Below are 19,572 nucleotides of genomic sequence, written 5' to 3'. Positions count from 1 at the left end.
AGAGGGCGACATGCTAACAATAAAACCCATATGATCATAAGCAACCAGCTATCCTATAGCCTCCTAACAGGTGCAACGCCATCCTACCACTCCAGTTCCAATTGTTTACCTGGAGAGGGCGATGGAGACGTGGACGGCCGAGCGGAAGCGCGTCAGCCCCCGGCGGCTTTGTGTCAGGGACTCCAGGCTGCAGTGGGAGGGCCGGCTGCCCATGCGGGCGATGATCGACAGCGTGGCTTCCTCGCACTCCTGGAAGCCGCCGAGCAGCAGCAGCAGGTACTTCTTCTGGTAGATGAGGGCCTTGCGGAAACTCTCAGAGCGTAGGTACTTGCCATATATCTTCTGGAGAAGGGGAATAAGAGAGAGAGAAAGGAGGGTTGAAAAGGTGTGATAGTTAAGTGGGTTGTATAGATGTGCAACAACGTATTTGCAATTCAACTTCGACAAAGAGTGGAAAAGCGGTAGATTTGAAAGAGGTAAGTGTCATGGAGAAATGCAGGGCAGATTTGAGCTCACCGTCAGTGTGGAGTTGTCTGTCTCCGGTCCGGTCATGTCTCTGAGGGACTCTGTCCTGATCTCTCCTCTGAGTCGGGTCACCTCTGCCTGGGCTAGACGTAGGACCTTCTCCAGCCGGCTCCTCTCCCTGGTCCAAGCTTCGCGCTCCGACGAGAGCAGAACGCTGGCCGGCTCCTGCTGCTTGTCCGCGCCACCTCTCCTGGACTGGAGGGAATGAGGTAGAGAGGGGTCGTGTTAGGTTGGTGTAAATTAAAGCAATGTCTCCACAAGCTACTTCTCTGCCATTTCTAGGTGCCTCCACAATCCAGCATTGTACTCTGTCCCATGTCCCTAAATTCCCGACCTGCCACTGGCCTTATATAGTATTTGACTAGTGTTGTACTGATCCCAGACCCGTCATTAGCCCTTAGCTGCGTTAGTTCTAGTATTGTAACTCACGCTGCCCCCTGATCCCAGACCAGCCTGGCGGTAACGTCGAAGCTCATCCTCCAGGCGGAGGGTCTGGTTGCGCAGATCGTTCTTCTCCTCTGTTAGACGGCTGACGAAGCCTGTGAGCTCAGCATTCTGCCTCAGCAGCCGCTCTGTCAGGGAGCTAGACTGGCCTCCCGCCACTAGGGCGGTGCTCTGTGGACACAGCAGAGAACAAATACCAAATACTCACTAGCCACTGAAGTCTTACAAATACTCTATACATCAAGTAGAGTAGCTTCCTCCTACATGTGCAGGTGATGGGCAGGGGGTGACTATTTAAGTTTGACTAAAACTTTAGTTTGTTTCCTGTTGGGTTTTCTATGTGGTTTATGTATAATGTGTGAGCTGTGCTAAGATATTTTTGTAGGACAATAAACATCGATCTAATCTAAGTAGTCTGAAATGAGAAGTGTCAATTCACCAAGGGGACCAAGGGGAGTGCTGGAGACTGCTGCAGCATAGTGATGACCTCATCAATGTTCGACTGCAGCCACGACAGTCCTTCACTGTCCACCTCCGTAGTCAGCCTGCACACACAAGCATCAATCCACACAACCACAACATAAATCTACACCTGCACATATATTTACCAGTCTCTACAACAGTTCACATCAATCAAATGTTGAAGTCGTGAATATATGTACAAATGTTTTGAGAAACTTGTTAAGAAACTGTGACATACCTGCCAGAGCCCTTGCTGACCATAGTTCGGATCTTGGCTGCAATGAGCTGCAGTTTGCCCAAGACCTTGTCTGAGTGTTTGGGGTCATGGTGGGGGGCGCCCCCTGTCCCAGTGACTTTGAGGAGGGAAGGTGTGCTGGGGTTGACAGTCAGCGTGTCGCCAGACTTCTGCTTGAACACCCAGTCTCTGGTCCGGTCTGTGGGCTCGCCTTGCCACACAGCCTGCTACAGTCACAGACACAGTACAGAAATGTCATTATGATCACTTACCATTCAGAGCCTGAAGGTTATAAAAAATTATAAACTTGGTGGTTCGAGCCCTGAATGCTGATTGGCTGACAGCCGTGGTATATCAGACCATATTCCCGGCTATGACAAAACATTTATCTGTACTTCTCTAATTACGTTGGTAACCGGTTTATAATAGGATTAAGGCACCTCAGTGGAATATGGCCAATATACGACAGCTTTTAGCCGTCGTATATTGGCCATATACCACACCCCCTCGGGCCTTATTGTTTAAATATACAGACATTCTGAAAGTATTCAGACCCCTTAAATGTTTCCCCATGCACCTTTGGCAGTGATTATAGCCTCGAATCTTCTAGGGTAAGACGCTACAAGCTGGGCACACCTGTATTTGGGGAGTTAATCACATTCTTCTTTGCAGATCCTCGAAAGCTGTCAGCTTGGATGGGGAGCGTTGCTGCACAGCTATTTTCAGGTCTCTCCAGAGATGTTTGATCGGGTTCAAGTCTTGGGTTTGGCTGGGCCACTCAAGGACATTCAGAGACTTGTCCCGAAGCCAGTCCTGAGTTGTCTTGGCTTTGTGCTTAGTGTCATTGCCCTGTTGGAAGATGAACATTTGCCCCAGTCTGAGGTCCTGAGCACCTGGAGCAGGTTCATCTAGGATCTCTGTACTTTGCTCCGTTCATCTTTCATTTGATCCTGACTATTCTTCCAGTCCCTGCAGCTGAAAAATATTCCCACAACATGATGCTGCCATCACCATGCTTTACTGTAGAGATGGTGCCAGGTTTCCTCCAGACGTGACATGGTCTAGGAGTCCTTTCGGTGCCTTTTGGCAAACTCCAAGCTGTCATGAGCCTTTTACTGAGGAGTGGCTTCCGTCTGGCCACTCAAACATAAAGGCCTGATTAGTGGAGTGCTGCAGAGATGGTTGTCCTTCTGGAAGGTGGGAAGGTTCTTTATCTCCACAGAGGAACTCTGGAGCTCTGTCAGAGTGACCATCAGGTTCTCGCTCACCTCTCTGACCAAGGCCCTTCTTCCCAGATTACTCAGTTTGGCCAGCTCTAGGAAGAGTCTTGGTGGTTTCAAACTTCTTCCATTTAAGAATGGTGGAGGCCTGTGTTTTCTTTGGGAACTTCCACGCTGCAGACATTTTTTGGTACCCTTTCCCAGATCTGTGCCTCGACACAATCATGTCTCGGGACCCAAGACAATTCCTTCGACCTCATGGCTTGGTTTTTGCTCTGACATGCACTGTCAACTGTGGGTCCTTATATAGAGAGGTGTGTGCTTTTCCAAGTCATGTCCAATCAATTGAATTTACCACAGGTGGACTCCAATCAAGTTGTAGAAACATCTCAAGGATGATCAATGGAAACAGGATGCACCTGAGCTCAAGTTTGAGTCTCCTAGTAAAGGGTCTGAATTCAAAAAACTGGCCCTGCAAAAATTTCAAAAAACCTGTTTCCGCTTTGTCATTATGGGGCATTGTGTGTAGATTGGTGAGGGAAGAAATGTCAAGGGGTCTGAATACTTTCCGAATGCACTGTATGCTTGATTGTCACATACATGGATAGGTGCCTGGAGCCAGTGCGGTGCCTTGTTCAAGGACAGACAGACTTTTGTTATCTTGACGGCTCTGGTAATCGAACCAGCAACCCTTTGGTTACTGGCCCAATGCTCTAACCGCTAGTCTACCTGCCACCCCTAGACACATAGCACATAGTTTAAATAACTAATAACGGGCCCTAATTGTGGATTATCCTACATTATTATTCTGTTGCTGAGTGTAAAACAGCACCACGTTAACATTATTATCTATAATGGATTATCATACAGGGCCTGTTGCTTGGAGCAACACAGCACAACAGTTAATAAGGCTATGTACTATAGAATATTTTATCATCATACATAGCTGGGTTCTAACAACAAGACAGGCTAATAGATGCAATATCGTAGTATCAATAGCTAAAACATATTTTCTCTAAAGCATCATTAAATTGTACTATCTGACACTAAAGCGCTGTATTTGGTTCATTCAATGTGTATGAATGTAGGATATATAAATGTGACCTACGTTTTGGTTATCAGGCTGCTGCAGCGTCCCGCTCCTCTCCCCCCCTCTCGTCTCTCCCAGCTGGACCACTCTCTCCTGGAGCCTCTCCTTCTCTTGCTCCAGCCGCATCCCCTGCTGCACCTCTTTCTTCAGCTGCTCCATGGCCTCCCGTGCCTGCTCCCCCAGGCTTTCCAGCTGGCTCTTGGCCTCCCGCAGAGCCTCCTGGTCCTTGCATGACCTCTGAGCTGCAGAGGTTAGCACCTCCTCCCGTTGCACCGCCGCCAGCTTCTGGGCCTCCACCTCGTCCAGCAGACTAACCACCTGAAGAGGGAATAGATGGTCACAGGATTTAGTGGGAATGTAGAAGTAGTAAAGGTAAATATAGTCACTATAGCAGTAATGCCTATGTAAAGTCGTCATGACAGTTTGGAGAAAGGCATAGGCACCATCTGATGAGCCACTTTGTCGTGCAATTTAGTGGGGGTGCAGAATCACATCACATAACTGGTCACACTGCCAGCACTATATTTTCACTAGCACTTTATGTGAATCTCCTGTGTGCAGGGCATTGATAGCAGACTGGCTGACGACATCCACGTAGCCACACAGCAAGGAAGAGCTGTGACTCACTGGTCGGGACAGGAGGCTGTTTGTTAATGCAATATTTGCTCAGAAATTCTGCACTGAAATTCTGACTCATTGATTGGTTCTCTCAAATGTTAATTTGAGACCTCTTGTTTGGATTTGAAAAGCCAACAGTTGTAATAGAAGTGGGGCAATGTGTGGCTGTGCCTGTGAGTGTTGGAGAGAGAAAGACACAGAGGAGGAACCAACCAGGATAAACACAGCCCCCTTCATTATCGACACATTGTAACAACATCAAAACAGCCTTTCCAGACTAAAGTCAGGCGGACTGAGTTAGGCGTTAGCCAGACTACATTGATAGTGCCTTGTATCACATACCCATAGAGCATCATACGACTTGCTGTAACTAGTGTGTATGTAGGTGTGCGTCTGCTTCATCTACAAACAAACAGTCCACCTGAGCATGCTTCTTGTCCAGCTCCCTCTGCAGACCCTCCAGCAGACCTTCGGATGACATCGCGCCATCCTCCCCCTTCTCAGGGTTTTCTCTCCAGGAGGAGCCGTAGTGGCGATGCTCCTTCTCTCTCCCCAGGGCGTTACTCAGCTCCTGGGCCCGGGCTCGCTCCGACACTAACTGGACGTGGAGCTGTGAGGCCTGGGTCTGCAGCCTGGAGCGCTCCTGTTCGGCCTGTAGGGACAGCTGGGAGGAGGACTGGCGCTCCTGGCCTAGGTTTGAGGTCAGCTGGGCTATGAGACTCTGCTGCTCCTCCAGGGCCAGTTTGAGATCCTGGAGGGAAGGGGTGTAAAGACAGAGATACTTGTGAAACACACTTGAGTAGATAATACCCCAGTGACTAAGGTGAACATATCAGTAAATCACTACATTTAAGTAAACGCACACTAAAGTGAAGACATGTGGAAACAAGTAGGCAATTATACCTGAACACACTGGGACAGTAGTCTTCTACCTTCACTACAAACTGTCTTACCTCCAGCTCCTCTCTCTCCAGCTCCTCTTTCTTGTCTGATTTACACTTCTCCTTCTCGAAGGCCCACTGCAGCTCTCTGGCCTTCTTCTGTTCGTCTGCCAGTCTGTCCGTCAGGGTGTCCACCTCAGCAGCCTTGTGTGACATCTCCGTTCTAGAAACAAAGACAATGACACTGGGCTGGATCCATCCAACAGCAACTAGAAAGGTAAACGACACGCGTGTAATACCGAGGCTGGGAAGGAGAGTCAATGTTTGTTTCTGTATCCCTAAATAGTCATACCTGACAATGTTCTGCTCTTTCATGCGTCAAACTGTGTGTGAGCGTGCATTAAAACCTTACCTGACTGTGTCCAGCTCCTTCAGGTGTTTGTACTGGGCCTTGAGCGTTGTCTCCAGCTCTAGTTTGGTCTGGGCCAGCTCTCCCTTCAGCTCCTCCAGGGCCCTGTCAGCCTGCAGCAGAATGTGGGGCTCTGGAACACCACCTCTCTCTCTCTGCTGCTCAACACCTGAGTGGGACGATTATTAAATGATATCGGTTGCACTGAGTTGAATAACTGTGACCTTGTCTATTTACTATAGACATTAGTCAGTCAATAAATCAATGAATTTATCCATCCATCCAGCTTCCACTCATTCAGCCCCCCCAGCCATTCATCCATCATCCCTATGTGTCCTTACAACTAACACACAAATGGCAGAAGAAACCACTGGAGAGCCAGACTACAGACCATGATTGGATCTGCCTCTCCTGCCAGGCTCCTGGCCTTGGATTTGTTCTAGCTGGGCCCGGAGCTGCCGGACCTCTGTCAGCAAACTGCTTCTGTCTGCAGTCTGGAGCATCCCCATGGCATCTCTGTGATGGGTGTCCTATAGATACACACAGCCACAGTTTAGCCTTGGAACTTAAAAACAACTGTACACGAATACATATGACCACTTTGATCACTTTCTACAAGTGGAGAAACAGGCACTATACTAAAATGGCTCAATATTTTTTCTGTTACCTGTTGGCTATTTCCCCCTCTCCAGCTAGTTAATATGCTAATAATAACATAAGCAGGTAACGCTAACTTGAGTTAAGTGTTTGTTGCTACCTGCTTGGCTAGCCTGTCCTCCAGCTAGTTGAGGCTAATGCTAAGGTTAGCCAGCAGTTAGGCTAAAGTATACATTGTTTTTCAGTGACCTGCTCGGCTAGCCTGTGCTCCAGCTGGTTGAGGTGGATGATTGCGTCGCTAGTGTCCAGCAGGTCCAGTCGGGCATAGGCAGCACTCTTCAGCACACTCCGCTCCCTCACAAACACCTGCTGCACTGCCCGCAGCAGCTCTCCACGCCAGTCCGCACTACCTGGGGTCTGAACATACACAAGCACATAGACATGCCTATTTAACTAAAATGAGAGACAAGGGTTTCTGAAGGCTCAATTAAGCCTTAAAAGCTATGTTTAATTTAAACTGCGACCAACAAAACCTCTACTGTATTTAAGAAAGGCTACCAGCACAAAGTATCCATGCTACAATGTACAGATGCTACCAGTCCTGTACCTGTGTTTCCCTGCTGTGTGCCTGAATCTGGGTTATGAGGGCCTTGAGGGACTCCACGGTCGCTAGCAAGGCCTCTCTCTCATTGGGCCAGCCCTGGGAATGGTGGAAAAGGCTGGCTGGGTCAGCCTCGCCCTCTGGGATTGGAAGCGACGACAGGGACAGCACCTGCATGCCCTCCTGATGCACTTCGCGCAGCAGGTTCTGGAGTGGACACACATGTACAGACATTCATCTCATGAACATTAAACCACGTGCAAACTAGACATCTTCACCAATACACTCAAATTGCCATATAAAGACATTAAGGTTTTACTTCTAATCTACAAAGCATTACATGGGCTTGCTCCTAGCCATCTCTCCGATTTGGTCTTGCCGTACATACCTACACGTACGCTACAGTCGCAAGACGCAGACCTCCTTATTGTACCTAGAATTTCTAAGCAAACAGCTGGAGGCAGGGCTTTTTATGGAATGGTCTGCCTATCTATGTGAGAGACACAGACTCGATCTCGACCATTACAGTGGTTTGCGAATGTCTTCACCCCCCTTGGCATTTTTCATATTTTGTTGCCTTACAACCTGGAATCAAAATTGATTTTTTGTATCATTTGATTTACACAACATGCCTACTACTTTGACGATGCAAAATATATTTGTTTTATTGTGAAAAAACCCCCAAGAAATAAGACAAAAAACTGAAAACTTGAACATGCATAACTATTCACCCCCCCCTCCAAGTCAAACCTTCGTAGACACCTTTTGAAGCAATTACAACTGCACGTCTCTTGGGGTATGTCTCTATAAGCTTGGCACATCTAAACACTGGGATTTCTGCCAATTCCTGAAGGCAAAACTGCTCCAGCTCCTTCAAGTTGGATGGGTTCCGCAGGTGTACAGCAATCTTTAAGTCATACCACAGATTCTCAATTGGATTGAGGTCTGGGCGTTGACCAGGCCATTCCAACACATTTAAATGTTTCCCCTTAAACCACTCGAGTGTTGCTTTAGCAGTAAGCTTAGTGTCATTGTCCTGCTGAAAGGTGAACCTCCGTCCCAGTCTCAAATCTCTGAAAGACTGAAACAAGTTTCCATCAAGAATTTCCCTGTATTTAGCACCACCCATCATTCCTTCAATTCTGACCAGTTTCCCAGTCCCTGCCGAAGAATAACATCCCCACAGCATGATGCTGCCATCACCATGCTTCCCTGTGGGGATGGTATTCTCGGGGTGATAAGAGGTGTTGGGTTTGAGGCAGACATAGCATTTCCCTTGATGGACAAAAAGCTACATTTTAGTCTCATCTGACCAGAGTACCTTCTTCCAGATGTTTGGGGAGTCTCCCACATGCCTTTTGGGGCATAAGCAATGGCTTTTTTTCTGGCCACTCTTCCATAAAGCCCAGCTCTGTGGAGTGTACAGCTTAAAGTGGTCCTATGGACAGATACTCAAATTTTCCGCTGTGGAGCTTTGCAGCTTTATCTTTGGTCCCTTTGTTGCCTCTCTGATTAATGCCATTCTTGCCTGGTCCGTGAGTTTTGGTGGGTCGCCCTCTCTTGGCTGGTTTGTTGTGGTGCCATATTCTTTCCATTTTATTTATAAATGAATTTAATGGTACTCCATGAGATGTTAAAAAAGTTTTGGATATTTTTTTAAACCCCCAACCCTGATCTGATCTGTACTTCTGCACAACTTTGTCCCTGACCTGTTTGGAGAGCTCCTTGGTCTTCATGGTGCCGCTTGCTTGGTGGTGCCCCTTGCTTAGTGGTGTTGCAGACTCTGGGGCCTCTCAGAACAGGTGTATATATACTGAGATCATGTGACACTTAAATAATGTCCACCTGTGTGATATATACATTTTGTGAAGGTAATTGGTTGCACCAGATCTTATTTAAGGGCTTCATAGCAAAGGGGGCGAATACATATGTTATTTTTTTCATTTCACTTCACCAATTTGGACTATTTTGTGCAGGTCCGTTACATGATATCCAAATAAAAATAAATTTAAATTAAAGGTTGTAATGCAACAAAATAGGAAAAATGCAAAGGGTGATGAATACTTAAGCAAGACACTAAGTCTTTATTGAAGACGCATCTCTTCAGTAGGTCCTATGAGTGCAGTCTGGCCCAGGGGTGTGAGGGTGAAGGGCACTGGAGCGATGACCCACCCTTGGTGTCTCTGCCTGGCTGGTTCCCCTCTCTCCACTGGGATTCTCTGACTCTAACCCTGAGTCACTGGTGCTCTTCCATGCCGTCCCAAGGAGGGGTGCGTCACTTGAGTGGGTTGAGTCACTGACGTGATGTTCCTGTCCGGGTTGGCGCCCCCCTTGTGTTCATGCCGTAGGGGAGATATTCGTGGGCTACACTCAGCCTTGTCTCAGGGTAGTAAATTAGTGGTTTGAAGATATCCCTCTAGTGGTGTGGGGGCTGTGCTTTGGCAAAGTGGGTGGGGTTATAACATGCCTGTTTGGCTCTGTCTGGGGGAATCGTCGGACAGGGCCACAGGGTCTCCCCGACCCCTACTGTCTCAGCCGCCAGTATTTATGCTGCGATAGTTTGTGTCGGGGGGCTAGGGTCAGTCTGTTATATCTGGAGTATTTCTCCTGTCTTATCCGGTGTCCTCACCCCCTCCCTCCCGGAGGACCTGAGCCCTGGGACCATGCTTCAGGACTACCTGGCCTGATGACTCCTTGCTGTCCCCAGTCCACGTGGTCATGCTGCTGCTAAAGTTTCAAATGTTCTGCCTGCAGCTACGGCACCCTGACCTGTTCACCGGACATGCTACCTTGTCCCAGACCTGATGTTTTTCAACTCTCTCTACCGCACTCGCTGTCTCTAATTTTGAATGATTGTCTATGAAAAGTCAACTGACATTTACTCCTGAGGTGACCTGACCTGTTGCACCCTCTACAACCACTGTGATTATTATTTGACCCTGCTGGTCATTTATGAACGTTTGAACATCTTGGCTATGCTCTGTTATAATCTCAACCCGGCACAGCCACAAGAGGACTGGCCTCCCCTCAGAGCCTGGTTCCTCTCTCGGTTTCTTCCAAGGTTACTGCCTTTCTAGGGAGTATTTCCTATCCACCGTGTTTCTACATCTGCATTGCTTGCTGATTGGGGTTTTAGGTTGGGTTTCTGTATAGCACTGTATAGCACTTTGTGACATCGTCACTTTGTGACATGTAAAAAGGGCTTTATAAATTCATTTGATTGCTTAACTTTACATTGCCAAGTGCAGTTCTTGTACCTTAATTCTGTCAGGCAGTGCATCGTCTGTCTCTTTTCTGGCTCCCTCTGGTGTGGTCCTGAACTCCTGCTGCAGGTTAGGCAGGTCGTAGCCTGTCCGCTGACTCCATTCAGAACTGCTGTCTGCAGTAGGGTACACACAAGGTTAACATTGCATATCAATGGAAGCAAAACACTTTCTTTGAATGGACAAAGCATCAATCATTATGAACAGCAGAAAACATGTGCATCAACTCAAAAGAGTCATGCCATGACAAAAACATTCTGTGTTTGTTGAAACAGTATGGTATATACACTATATGACTAAAAAAGTATGTGGACACCTGCTCGTCGAACATCTCATCTCATGGGCATTATTATGGAGTTGGTCCCTCCTTTGCTGCTATAACAGCCTCCACTCTTCTGAGAAGGCTTTCCACTAGATGTTGGAACATTGCTACAGGGACAACCACAAGAGCATTAGTGAGGTCAGGAACGGATGTTGAGTGACTAGGTCTGGCTCGCAGTCTGCATTCCAATTCATCCCACAGGTGTTCGATGGGGTTGAGGTCAGGGCTCTGTGCATGCCAGTCAAGTTCTTCCACATTGATCGCGACAAACTACTTCTGGACCTCGCTTCGTCATGCTGAAACAGGAAAGGGAATTCCCAAAACTGTTGGCACAAAATTGGAAGCGAAGAATTGTCTAGAATGTCACTGTATGCTGTAGCGTTAAGATTCCCATTTAGTGGAACTAAGGGGCCTAGCCCAAACCATGAAAGACCCAGACCATTATTTATCCTCCACCAAACTTCACAGTTGGCACTATTCATAGGGGCAGGTAGCAGGTAGCGTTCACCTGGCATCCGCCAAATCCAGATTCGTCCATCAGACTGCCAGATGGTGAAGCGTGATTCATCACTCCAGAGAACGTGTTTCCACTGCTACAGAGTCCAATGGTAGCAAGCCAACACTTGGCATTGTGCATGGTGATCTTAGGCTTGTGTGCAGCTGCTTGGCCATGGAAACCCATTTCATGAAGCAACCGACGAACAGTTCTTATGCTGATGTTGCTTCCAGGGGAAGACTAGAACTCGGTAGTGAGTGTTGCAACCGAGGCCAAACAATATTTACGTGCTACGCGTCGGTCCCATACTGTGAGCTTGTGTGGCCTGCCATGTCGCTGCTGAGCCGTTGTTGCTCCTAGACGCATCCACTTCACAATAACCGCACTTACAGTTGACCGGTGCAGCTCTAGCAGGGTGTAAATTTGACGAATTGACTTGTTGGAAAGGTGACATCCTGAGCTCTTCAGTAAGGCCATTCTCCTGCCAATGTTTGTCTATGGAGATTGCAAGGCTGTGTGTTTGATTTTATACACTTGTCTGCAACGGGTGTGGCTGAAATAGCCAAATCCACAGATTTTAAGGTGTGTCCACATACTTTTCTATAATCAATCGGTCAACATTTTTACAACACCTTACTCATTCAAGGATTTCTTTACTTTTACTATTTTCTACATTGTAGAATAATAGGGAAGACATCAAAACTACACTGCTCAAAAAAATAAAGGGAACACTAAAATAACACATCCAAGATCTGAATGAATGAAATATTCTTATTAAATACTTTTTTCTTTACATAGTTGAATGTGCTGACAACAAAATCACACAAAATGTATCAATGGAAATCAAATTTATCAACCCATGGAGGTCTGGATTTGGAGTCACACTCAAAATCAAAGTGGAAAACCACACTACAGGCTGATCCAACTTTGATGTAATGTCCTTAAAACAAGTCAAAATGAGGTTCAGTAGTGTGTGTGGCCTCCACGTGCCTGTATGACCTCCCTACAACGCCCGGGCATGCTCCTGATGAGGTGGCGGATGGTCTCGTGAGGGATCTCCTCCCAGACCTGGACTAAAGCATCTGCCAACTCCTGGACAGTCTGTGGTGCAACGTGGCGTTGGTGGATGGAGCGAGACATGTCCCAGATGTGCTCAATTGGATTCAGGTCTGGGGAACAGGCGGGCCAGTCCATAGCATCAATGCCTTCCTCTTGCAGGAACTGCTGACACACTCCAGCCACATGTCTCACATGCATTGTCTTGCAGTAGGAGGAACCCAGGGCCAACCATACCAGCATATGGTCTCACAAGGGGTCTGAGGATCTCATCTCGGTACCTAATGGCAGTCAGGCTACCTCTGGCGAGCACATGGAGGGCTGTGCGGCCCCCCAAAGAAATGCAACCGCACACCATGACTGACCCACCGCCAAACCGTTCATGCTGGAGGATGTTGCAGGCAGCAGAACGTTCTCCATGGCGTCTCCAGACTGTCACATGTGCTCAGTGTGAACCTGCTTTCATCTGTGAAGAGCACAGGGCGCCAGTGGCGAATTTGCCAATCTTGGTGTTCTCTGGAAAATGCCAAACGTCCTGCTCTGTGTTTGGCTGTAAGCAAGACCCCCACTTGTCGGACCCTCATACCACCCTCATGGAGTCTGTTTCTGACTGTTTGAGCAGACACATGCCCATTTGTGGCCTGCTGGAGGTCATTTTGCAGGGCTCTGGCAGTGCTCCTCCTTGCACAAAGGCAGAGGTATCAGTCCTGCTGCTGGGTTGTTGCCCTCCTACGGCCTCCTCCACATCTCCTGATGTACTGGCCTGTCTCCTGGTAGCGCCTCCATGCTCTGGACACTACGCTGACAGACACAGCAAACCTTCTTGCCACATCTCGCATTGATGTGCCATCCTGGATGAGCTGCACTACCTGAGCCACTTGTGTGGGTTGTAGACTCCGTCTCATGCTACCACTAGAGTGAAAGCACCACCAGCATTAAAAAGTGACCAAAACATCAGCCAGGAAGCATAGGAACTGAGAAGTGGTCTGTGGTCCCCACCTGCAGAACCACTCCTTTATTGGGGGTGTCTTGCTAAATGCCTATAATTTCCACCTGTTGTCTATTCCATTTGCACAACAGAATGTGAAATTTATTGTCAATCAGTGTTGCTTCCTAAGTGGACAGTTTGATTTCACAGAAGTGTGATTGACTTGGAGTTACATTGTGTTGTTTAAGTGTTCCCTTTATTTTTTGAGCAGTGTATAAAATAACACATATGGAATCATGTGGTAACCAAAAAAGTGTTACACAAATCAAAATATATATTTTATATTTGAGATTCTTCAAATAGCCACCCTTTGCCTTGATGACAGCTTTGCACACTCTTGGCATTCTCTCAACCAGCTTCACCTGGAATGGTTTTCCAACTATGTTGAAGGAGTTCCCACATATGATGAGCACTTGTTGGCTGCTTTTCCTTCACTCTGCGCTCCGACTCATCCCAAACCATCTCAATATGGTTTAGGTCGGGTGATTGTGGAGACCAGGTTATCTGGTGCAGCACCATCGCTCTCCTCCTTGGTAAAATAGCCCTTACAGAGCCTGGAGGTGTGTTGGGTCATTGTCTTGTTTGAAAAACAAATGATAGTCCCACTAAGCCCAAACCAGATGGGATGGCGAATCGCTGAAGATTGCTGTGGTAGGCATGCTGGTTAAGTGTGCCTTGAATTCTAAATAAATCACAGTGTCACAAGCAAAGCACCCCCACAACATAACACCTCCCCCTCCATGCTTTACGGTGGGAAATAGACATGCGGAGATCATCCGTTCACCCACACCGCTGATCACAGACACGGCTGTTGGAACCAAAAAATATCTAATTGGACTCCAGACGAAAAGGACAAATGTCCACCTGTCTAATGTCCATTGCTCGTGTTTCTTGGTCCAAGCAAGTCTCTTCTTCTTATTGGTGTCCTTTAGTAGAGATTTTATTCAGCAATTCGACCATGGCCTGATTCACACAGTCTCCTCTGAACAGCTGATGTTGAGATGCGTCTGTTATTTGAACTCTGAAGCATTTATTTGGGCTGCAATTTCTGAGGCTGGTAACCCTAATGAACTTATCCTCTGCGGCAGAAGTAACTCTGGGTCTTCCATTCCTGTGGAGGTCCTCATGAGAGCCAGTATCATCATAGTGCTTGATGGTTTTTGCGACTGCACTTGAAGAAACTTGACATTTTCAGTATTGACTGACCTTCATGTCATAAAGTAGTGATGGACTGTCATTTCTCTTTACTTATTTGAGCTGTTCTTGCCATAATATGGACTTAGTCTTTTACCAAATAGGGCTATCGTCTGTATATCCCCCTACCTTGTCACAACACAACTGATTGGCTCAAACGCATTAAGGAAAATAAATTCCACAAATTAACTTAACAAGGCACACATTGCAATGCATTCCAGGTGACTACCTCATGAAGCTGGTTGAGAGAATGCCAAGAGTGTTGTGATAAAAACATTACGTATTTACCTTTTTTTAATATTAATGGTTAACAATTAATATTTAACTAATAGTAAGACATTTCTGTCCTGTTAGGGTCCGTTTTCATGGGTGCCACTCTAGTTCCTTGCAGCTAATCTGGGCGTATGGTCACTGGAGATGGCTTGAGCTGACAAATTAGTTAAATTCTGCATTACATAGCCAGGAATGTGTTTTACTAGAGAAAGCTTAGGAGTAGAAAAATCCCTCATTGTCTCAAAATCATCCTTGCCTCTGGGAAACTAAGCCAGGGTGGGGTTAAGACAACAGCCCACGTGTAGATAATGACAGGATGAAGCCAGGGTGGCTTATGATGCGCCTTGGTCTGCATGAGAGGGGTTGACGCAACCATGACTGAGCGTAAGCTATATATATTACTCTGCATTTGTGTAAAGGTTAGGTTACCCGGTCCAAAAATGGTGAAAGTGTTTTATAGGCTAGGGCAGGGTTCCCCAACTGGGGGCGAATTTAGCTAACAGGTGGTTTTATACTGTTCCCAAGTATTCCTACGCATAACAGGGAGACACATGATCGTATTCAAATGTAAGCAAGGTTTGAAATTATTATGTTTTTTGTCAAACATATCTGTTTGGGCTACTTGAGGTCAATTTGCAGTCAACTAATTATTTGTAATTATGTTCCGGACCCCTGACCATCCGCTTCAGAAAACATTGTCCTGCAGCTGAATCTAGTTGATGATCCCTGGCCTAGGGTATTGTGATTACTAGGGAAAACACGTGACCTCAAGAACAATTCGGCATGGAGGTGGGATATGTGACACTACATTAACTTACCACTGGTGTAGCCGTCTTTGAATTGCGATCCTGCGGGATGCTCTGGTCTCGATGAGGGGGCCTAGAGGGCATGAAACCAGGTCAGTATACAGAAGAGTTTGAGTTCCAAAAACGGCCTACTCCCCCATAAAAATGTCAAGCTCATCATGTTAAATCATGTGGGTCATGTTAAATTAGGCACCAAACAGAAGAAAACAGACTGAAACCGGGTTTCTGCTGGGATGTTGTGAAGAGTGCACGACAACACCTTTTTCCCCTCAGGAGACTGAAAAGATTTGGCATGGGTCCCCAGATCCTCAAAAAGTTCTACAGCTGCACTATTGAGAGCATCCTGACCGGTTGCATCACTGCCTGGTATGGTAACTGCTCGGCAATTGACCGTAAGACGCTACAGAGGGTAGTATGTACGGCCCAGTACATCACTGGGGCCAAGCTTCCTGCCATCCAGGACCTATATTCTAGGCGTGTCAGAGGAAAGCCCAAAAAATTGTAACAGACTCCAGTCACCCAAGTCATAGACTGTTTTCTTTGCTACCGCATGGCAAGCGGTACCGGAGCGCCAAGTCTAGGACCAAAAGGCTCCTTAACAGCTTCTACCTCCAAACCATAATACTGCTGAACAATTAACCAAATGGCCACCAGATTATTTACATTGACACCCCCTCTATTAGTTTTTGTACACTGCTGCAACTCGCTGTTATCTATTATCTATGCATAGTCACTTCACCCCTACTTACATGTACAAATTACCTTGACTAACCTGTACCCCTGCACATGGACTCTGTACCAGTATCCCCTGCATATAGCCTCGATGTTAATTAATTGTGTTACTTTTTTATAATCTTTTACTTTAGTTTACTTGGTAAATGTTTTCTTAACTCTTTCTTGAATTGCACTGTTGGTTTAGGGCTTACACATGTTGCATTCGGCGCATGTGACAAAGAGTTTGATTTGATGTCGTCCAATGGACTTACTTTGTGGGAGGGTTGCAGCTTATCGATGACGGTCTTGAGAGCCTTGCACTCCTCCTCCAGTATTTGATTGTCCCGCTTCAGGGCCTCGCTCTCTGCGATGTGCCGGGCCTCCATGTCCAGGATCTCTGCCGCATGCAGCTCCTGCATCTGTACGATCTTCTCCTGGTACTCCCCGATCATCTCCTCCACCTCTTCCTCCTCTGAAACAGATCTGGGCTGGCCAGATGTCTGGGAGGAAAATTTCTCCGTCTGGGTGCCAGCGTCTGTATGTGGCGGACGTTGAGATCCACTAAGATCAGACGATTGACTGGACAATTTGTCGGAAGACTTTTGGTTTGCCGCAGCAGAGTTCTTCCTGGAGAGCGATGGTTTGTCTTTGGCAGCCATTTTTCCCTTGGACCCCTGGCGTTGGTTTTGCGGTTTGCTGCCTTTCTTTTTTGGATGGGAGGGTGGTGCTTGCTGCTGCTGATCAAGTGAGGGAGACTGAGATGGTGATACTGGGGATAGTGTTGACAGTGACTCCGCGGATTTCGCCAAGGCTACTCTGAGCTGTTGTTGCTCCTCTTTGAGCTGCGCGATTGACAGGTCACGGACTTGGAGTTCGGCCTTGAGTTTCTCGCTGCACTCTTTGAAGCTGTTCAGGTGTCCTTTGGTAGCGGCTGCCTCGTCTCGGACCTCCTGGAGCTCTTGGAGAAGCTCGGATGTGGAGGCACCGTCACCTTCCAATGAGGCCTGGGAGGTGAAAGGACAGATTTTTATCAAAGACCCATACAAGTGAAGACATGTCAATAGTCAGATCTTTTTCCATATTGCTGAGTAAAGTTGGAATATTCTGCTTTGCAGCAAGATGTACAGTAGAAGTCAAATGTTTATTGAAGCAACATCTCACGACATCAGTCAAGAAGTTAAAGCTTGGTCACAAATGGGTCTTCCAAATGGACAATGACCCCAAGCATACTTCCAAAGTTGTGGCAAAATGGCTTAAGGACAACAAAGTCAAGGTATTGGAGTGACCATCACAAAGCCCTGACATCAATCCTATAGAAAATGTGTGGGCAGAACTGAAAAAGCGTGTGCGAGCAAGGAGGCCTACAAACCTGACTCAGTTACACCAGCTCTGTCAGGAGGAATGGACCAAAATTCACCCAACTTATTTTGGGAAGCTTGTGGAAGGCTACCTGAATAGCTTGACCCAAGTTAAACAATTTAAAGGCAAAGGTACCAACTACTAATTGAGTGTATGTAAACGTCTGACCCACTAGGAATGTGATGAAAGAAATAAAAGCTGAAATAAATCATTCTCTCTACTATTATTCTGACATTTCACATTCTTAAAATAAAGTGGTGATCCTAACTGACCTAAGACTAAGATTATTTTCCAAGATGGCATAGCAGTCAGATGTCCCTTGTCCTCGTCTTGTCCTGTGTATATATATTTGATATATTTTTCTTCATGTAACTTTTTAGATATTTTTTTTCTAAAAACTCAACTTCAAAACACTCTCCTCTAACCCGCCTCACCAAATGTGGTGCGGATGTTTTTTTGTTTGTTGCTGTTCTGGTTAACATTTATTGGCTTATTTCACTGTAGAGCCTCTTGCCCTTCTCATTATACCTTATCCAACCCTTCAGTTCCACCACCCACACATGGGATGACATCACCTGGTTTCAATGATGTTTCTAGACACAATATCTCTTTCATCATCACTCAATGCCTAAGTTTACCTACACTGTATTCACATCCTATCATACCTTTGTCTGTACACTATACCTTGAATCCATTTTATCTCCCCCAGAAACCTGCTCCTTTTACTCTCTGTTCCGGACGTCCTAGACGTCCATTTCTCATAGCTTTTAGCCATGCCCTTATCCTACTCCTCCTCTGTTCCTCTGGCGATGTAGAGGTGAATCCAGGCCCTGCAGTGCCTAGCTCCACTCCTATTCCCCAGGTGCTCTCTTTTGATGACTTCTGTAACCATAAAAGCCTTGGTTTAATGCATGTTAACATTAGAAGCCTCCTCCCCAAGTTTGTTTTATTCACTGCTTTAGCACACTCTGCCAACCCGGATGTCTCAGTCGTGTCTGAATCCTGGCTTAGGAAGACCACCAATAACTATGAAATCTCCATCCCTAACTACAACATTTTCAGACAAGATAGAACGGCCAAAGGGGGCGGTGTTGCAATCTACTGCAGAGATAGCGTGCAGAGTTCTGTCCTACTATCCAGGTCTGTACCCAAACAATTTGAACTTCTACTTTTAAAAATCCACCTCTCTAAAAACAAGTCTTTCACCGTTGCCGCCTGCTATAGACCACCCTTTGCCCCCAGCTGTGCTCTGGATACCATATGTGAACTGATTGCCCCCCATTCTATCTTCAGAGCTCGTGCTGCTTGGTGACCTAAACTGTGCCATGTTTAACACCCCGGTCATTCTACAATCTAAGCTTGATGCCCTCAATCTCACACAAATTATCAATGAAGCTACCAGGTACAACCCCAAAGCCGTAAACACGGGCACCCTCATAGATATCATCCTAACCAACTTGCCCTCTAAATTCACCTCTGCTGTTTTCAACCAAGATCTCAGCGTTCACTGCCTCATTGCCTGCATCCGTAATGGGTCAGCGGTCAAACGACCTCCACTCATCAATATCAAACGCTCCCTGAAACACTTCAGCGAGCAGGCCTTTCTAATTGACCTGGCCCGGGTATCCTGGAAGGATATTGACCTCATCCCGTCAGTAGAGGAAGCCTGGTTATTCTTTAAAAATGCCTTCATCACCATCTTAAATAAGCATGCCCCATTCAAGAAATTTAGAACCAGGAACAGATACAGCCCTTGGTTCTCTCCAGACCGGACTGCCCTTAACCAACACAAAAACATCCTGTGGTGTTCTGCATTAGCATCGAACAGCCCCCGTGAAATGCAACTTTTCAGGGAAGTTAGAAACCAATATACACAGGCAGTTAGAAAAGCCAAGGCTAGCTATTTCATGCAGCAATGTGCTTCCTGCAACACAAACTCAAAAAAGTTCTGGGACATTTTAAAGTCCATGGAGAATAAGAGCACCTCCTCCCAGTTGCCCACTGCACTGAGGATAGGAA

The 19,572-nt window shown here is 46.7% G+C and overlaps 1 protein-coding gene across 2 annotated transcripts in view; it reads right to left on the bottom strand.

Annotated features, from left to right (window-relative positions):
* The window catches only part of LOC139373535 (A-kinase anchor protein 9-like), a 139,227-nt gene that overhangs the window by 2,110 nt on the left and 117,545 nt on the right, over positions 1–19,572 (bottom strand). For both annotated transcript variants that reach the window (XM_071114157.1, XM_071114158.1), the window contains 15 exons: positions 16,467–17,198; positions 15,493–15,553; positions 10,340–10,461; positions 7,089–7,289; positions 6,731–6,898; positions 6,276–6,414; positions 5,888–6,053; positions 5,548–5,698; positions 5,016–5,345; positions 3,995–4,294; positions 1,670–1,893; positions 1,409–1,514; positions 955–1,140; positions 517–720; positions 110–342 (listed from right to left, as the gene is read on the bottom strand). In XM_071114157.1, coding sequence (XP_070970258.1) covers positions 110–342; positions 517–720; positions 955–1,140; positions 1,409–1,514; positions 1,670–1,893; positions 3,995–4,294; positions 5,016–5,345; positions 5,548–5,698; positions 5,888–6,053; positions 6,276–6,414; positions 6,731–6,898; positions 7,089–7,289; positions 10,340–10,461; positions 15,493–15,553; positions 16,467–17,198 — 3,323 coding nt within the window. The remainder of the gene's footprint in view (positions 1–109; positions 343–516; positions 721–954; positions 1,141–1,408; positions 1,515–1,669; positions 1,894–3,994; positions 4,295–5,015; positions 5,346–5,547; positions 5,699–5,887; positions 6,054–6,275; positions 6,415–6,730; positions 6,899–7,088; positions 7,290–10,339; positions 10,462–15,492; positions 15,554–16,466; positions 17,199–19,572) is intronic.

Source organism: Oncorhynchus clarkii, chromosome 18 (genome assembly GCF_045791955.1).
Source record: "Oncorhynchus clarkii lewisi isolate Uvic-CL-2024 chromosome 18, UVic_Ocla_1.0, whole genome shotgun sequence".
NCBI classification, from domain to species: domain Eukaryota; kingdom Metazoa; phylum Chordata; class Actinopteri; order Salmoniformes; family Salmonidae; genus Oncorhynchus; species Oncorhynchus clarkii.
This window is presented reverse-complemented; position numbering and strand designations above follow the sequence as displayed.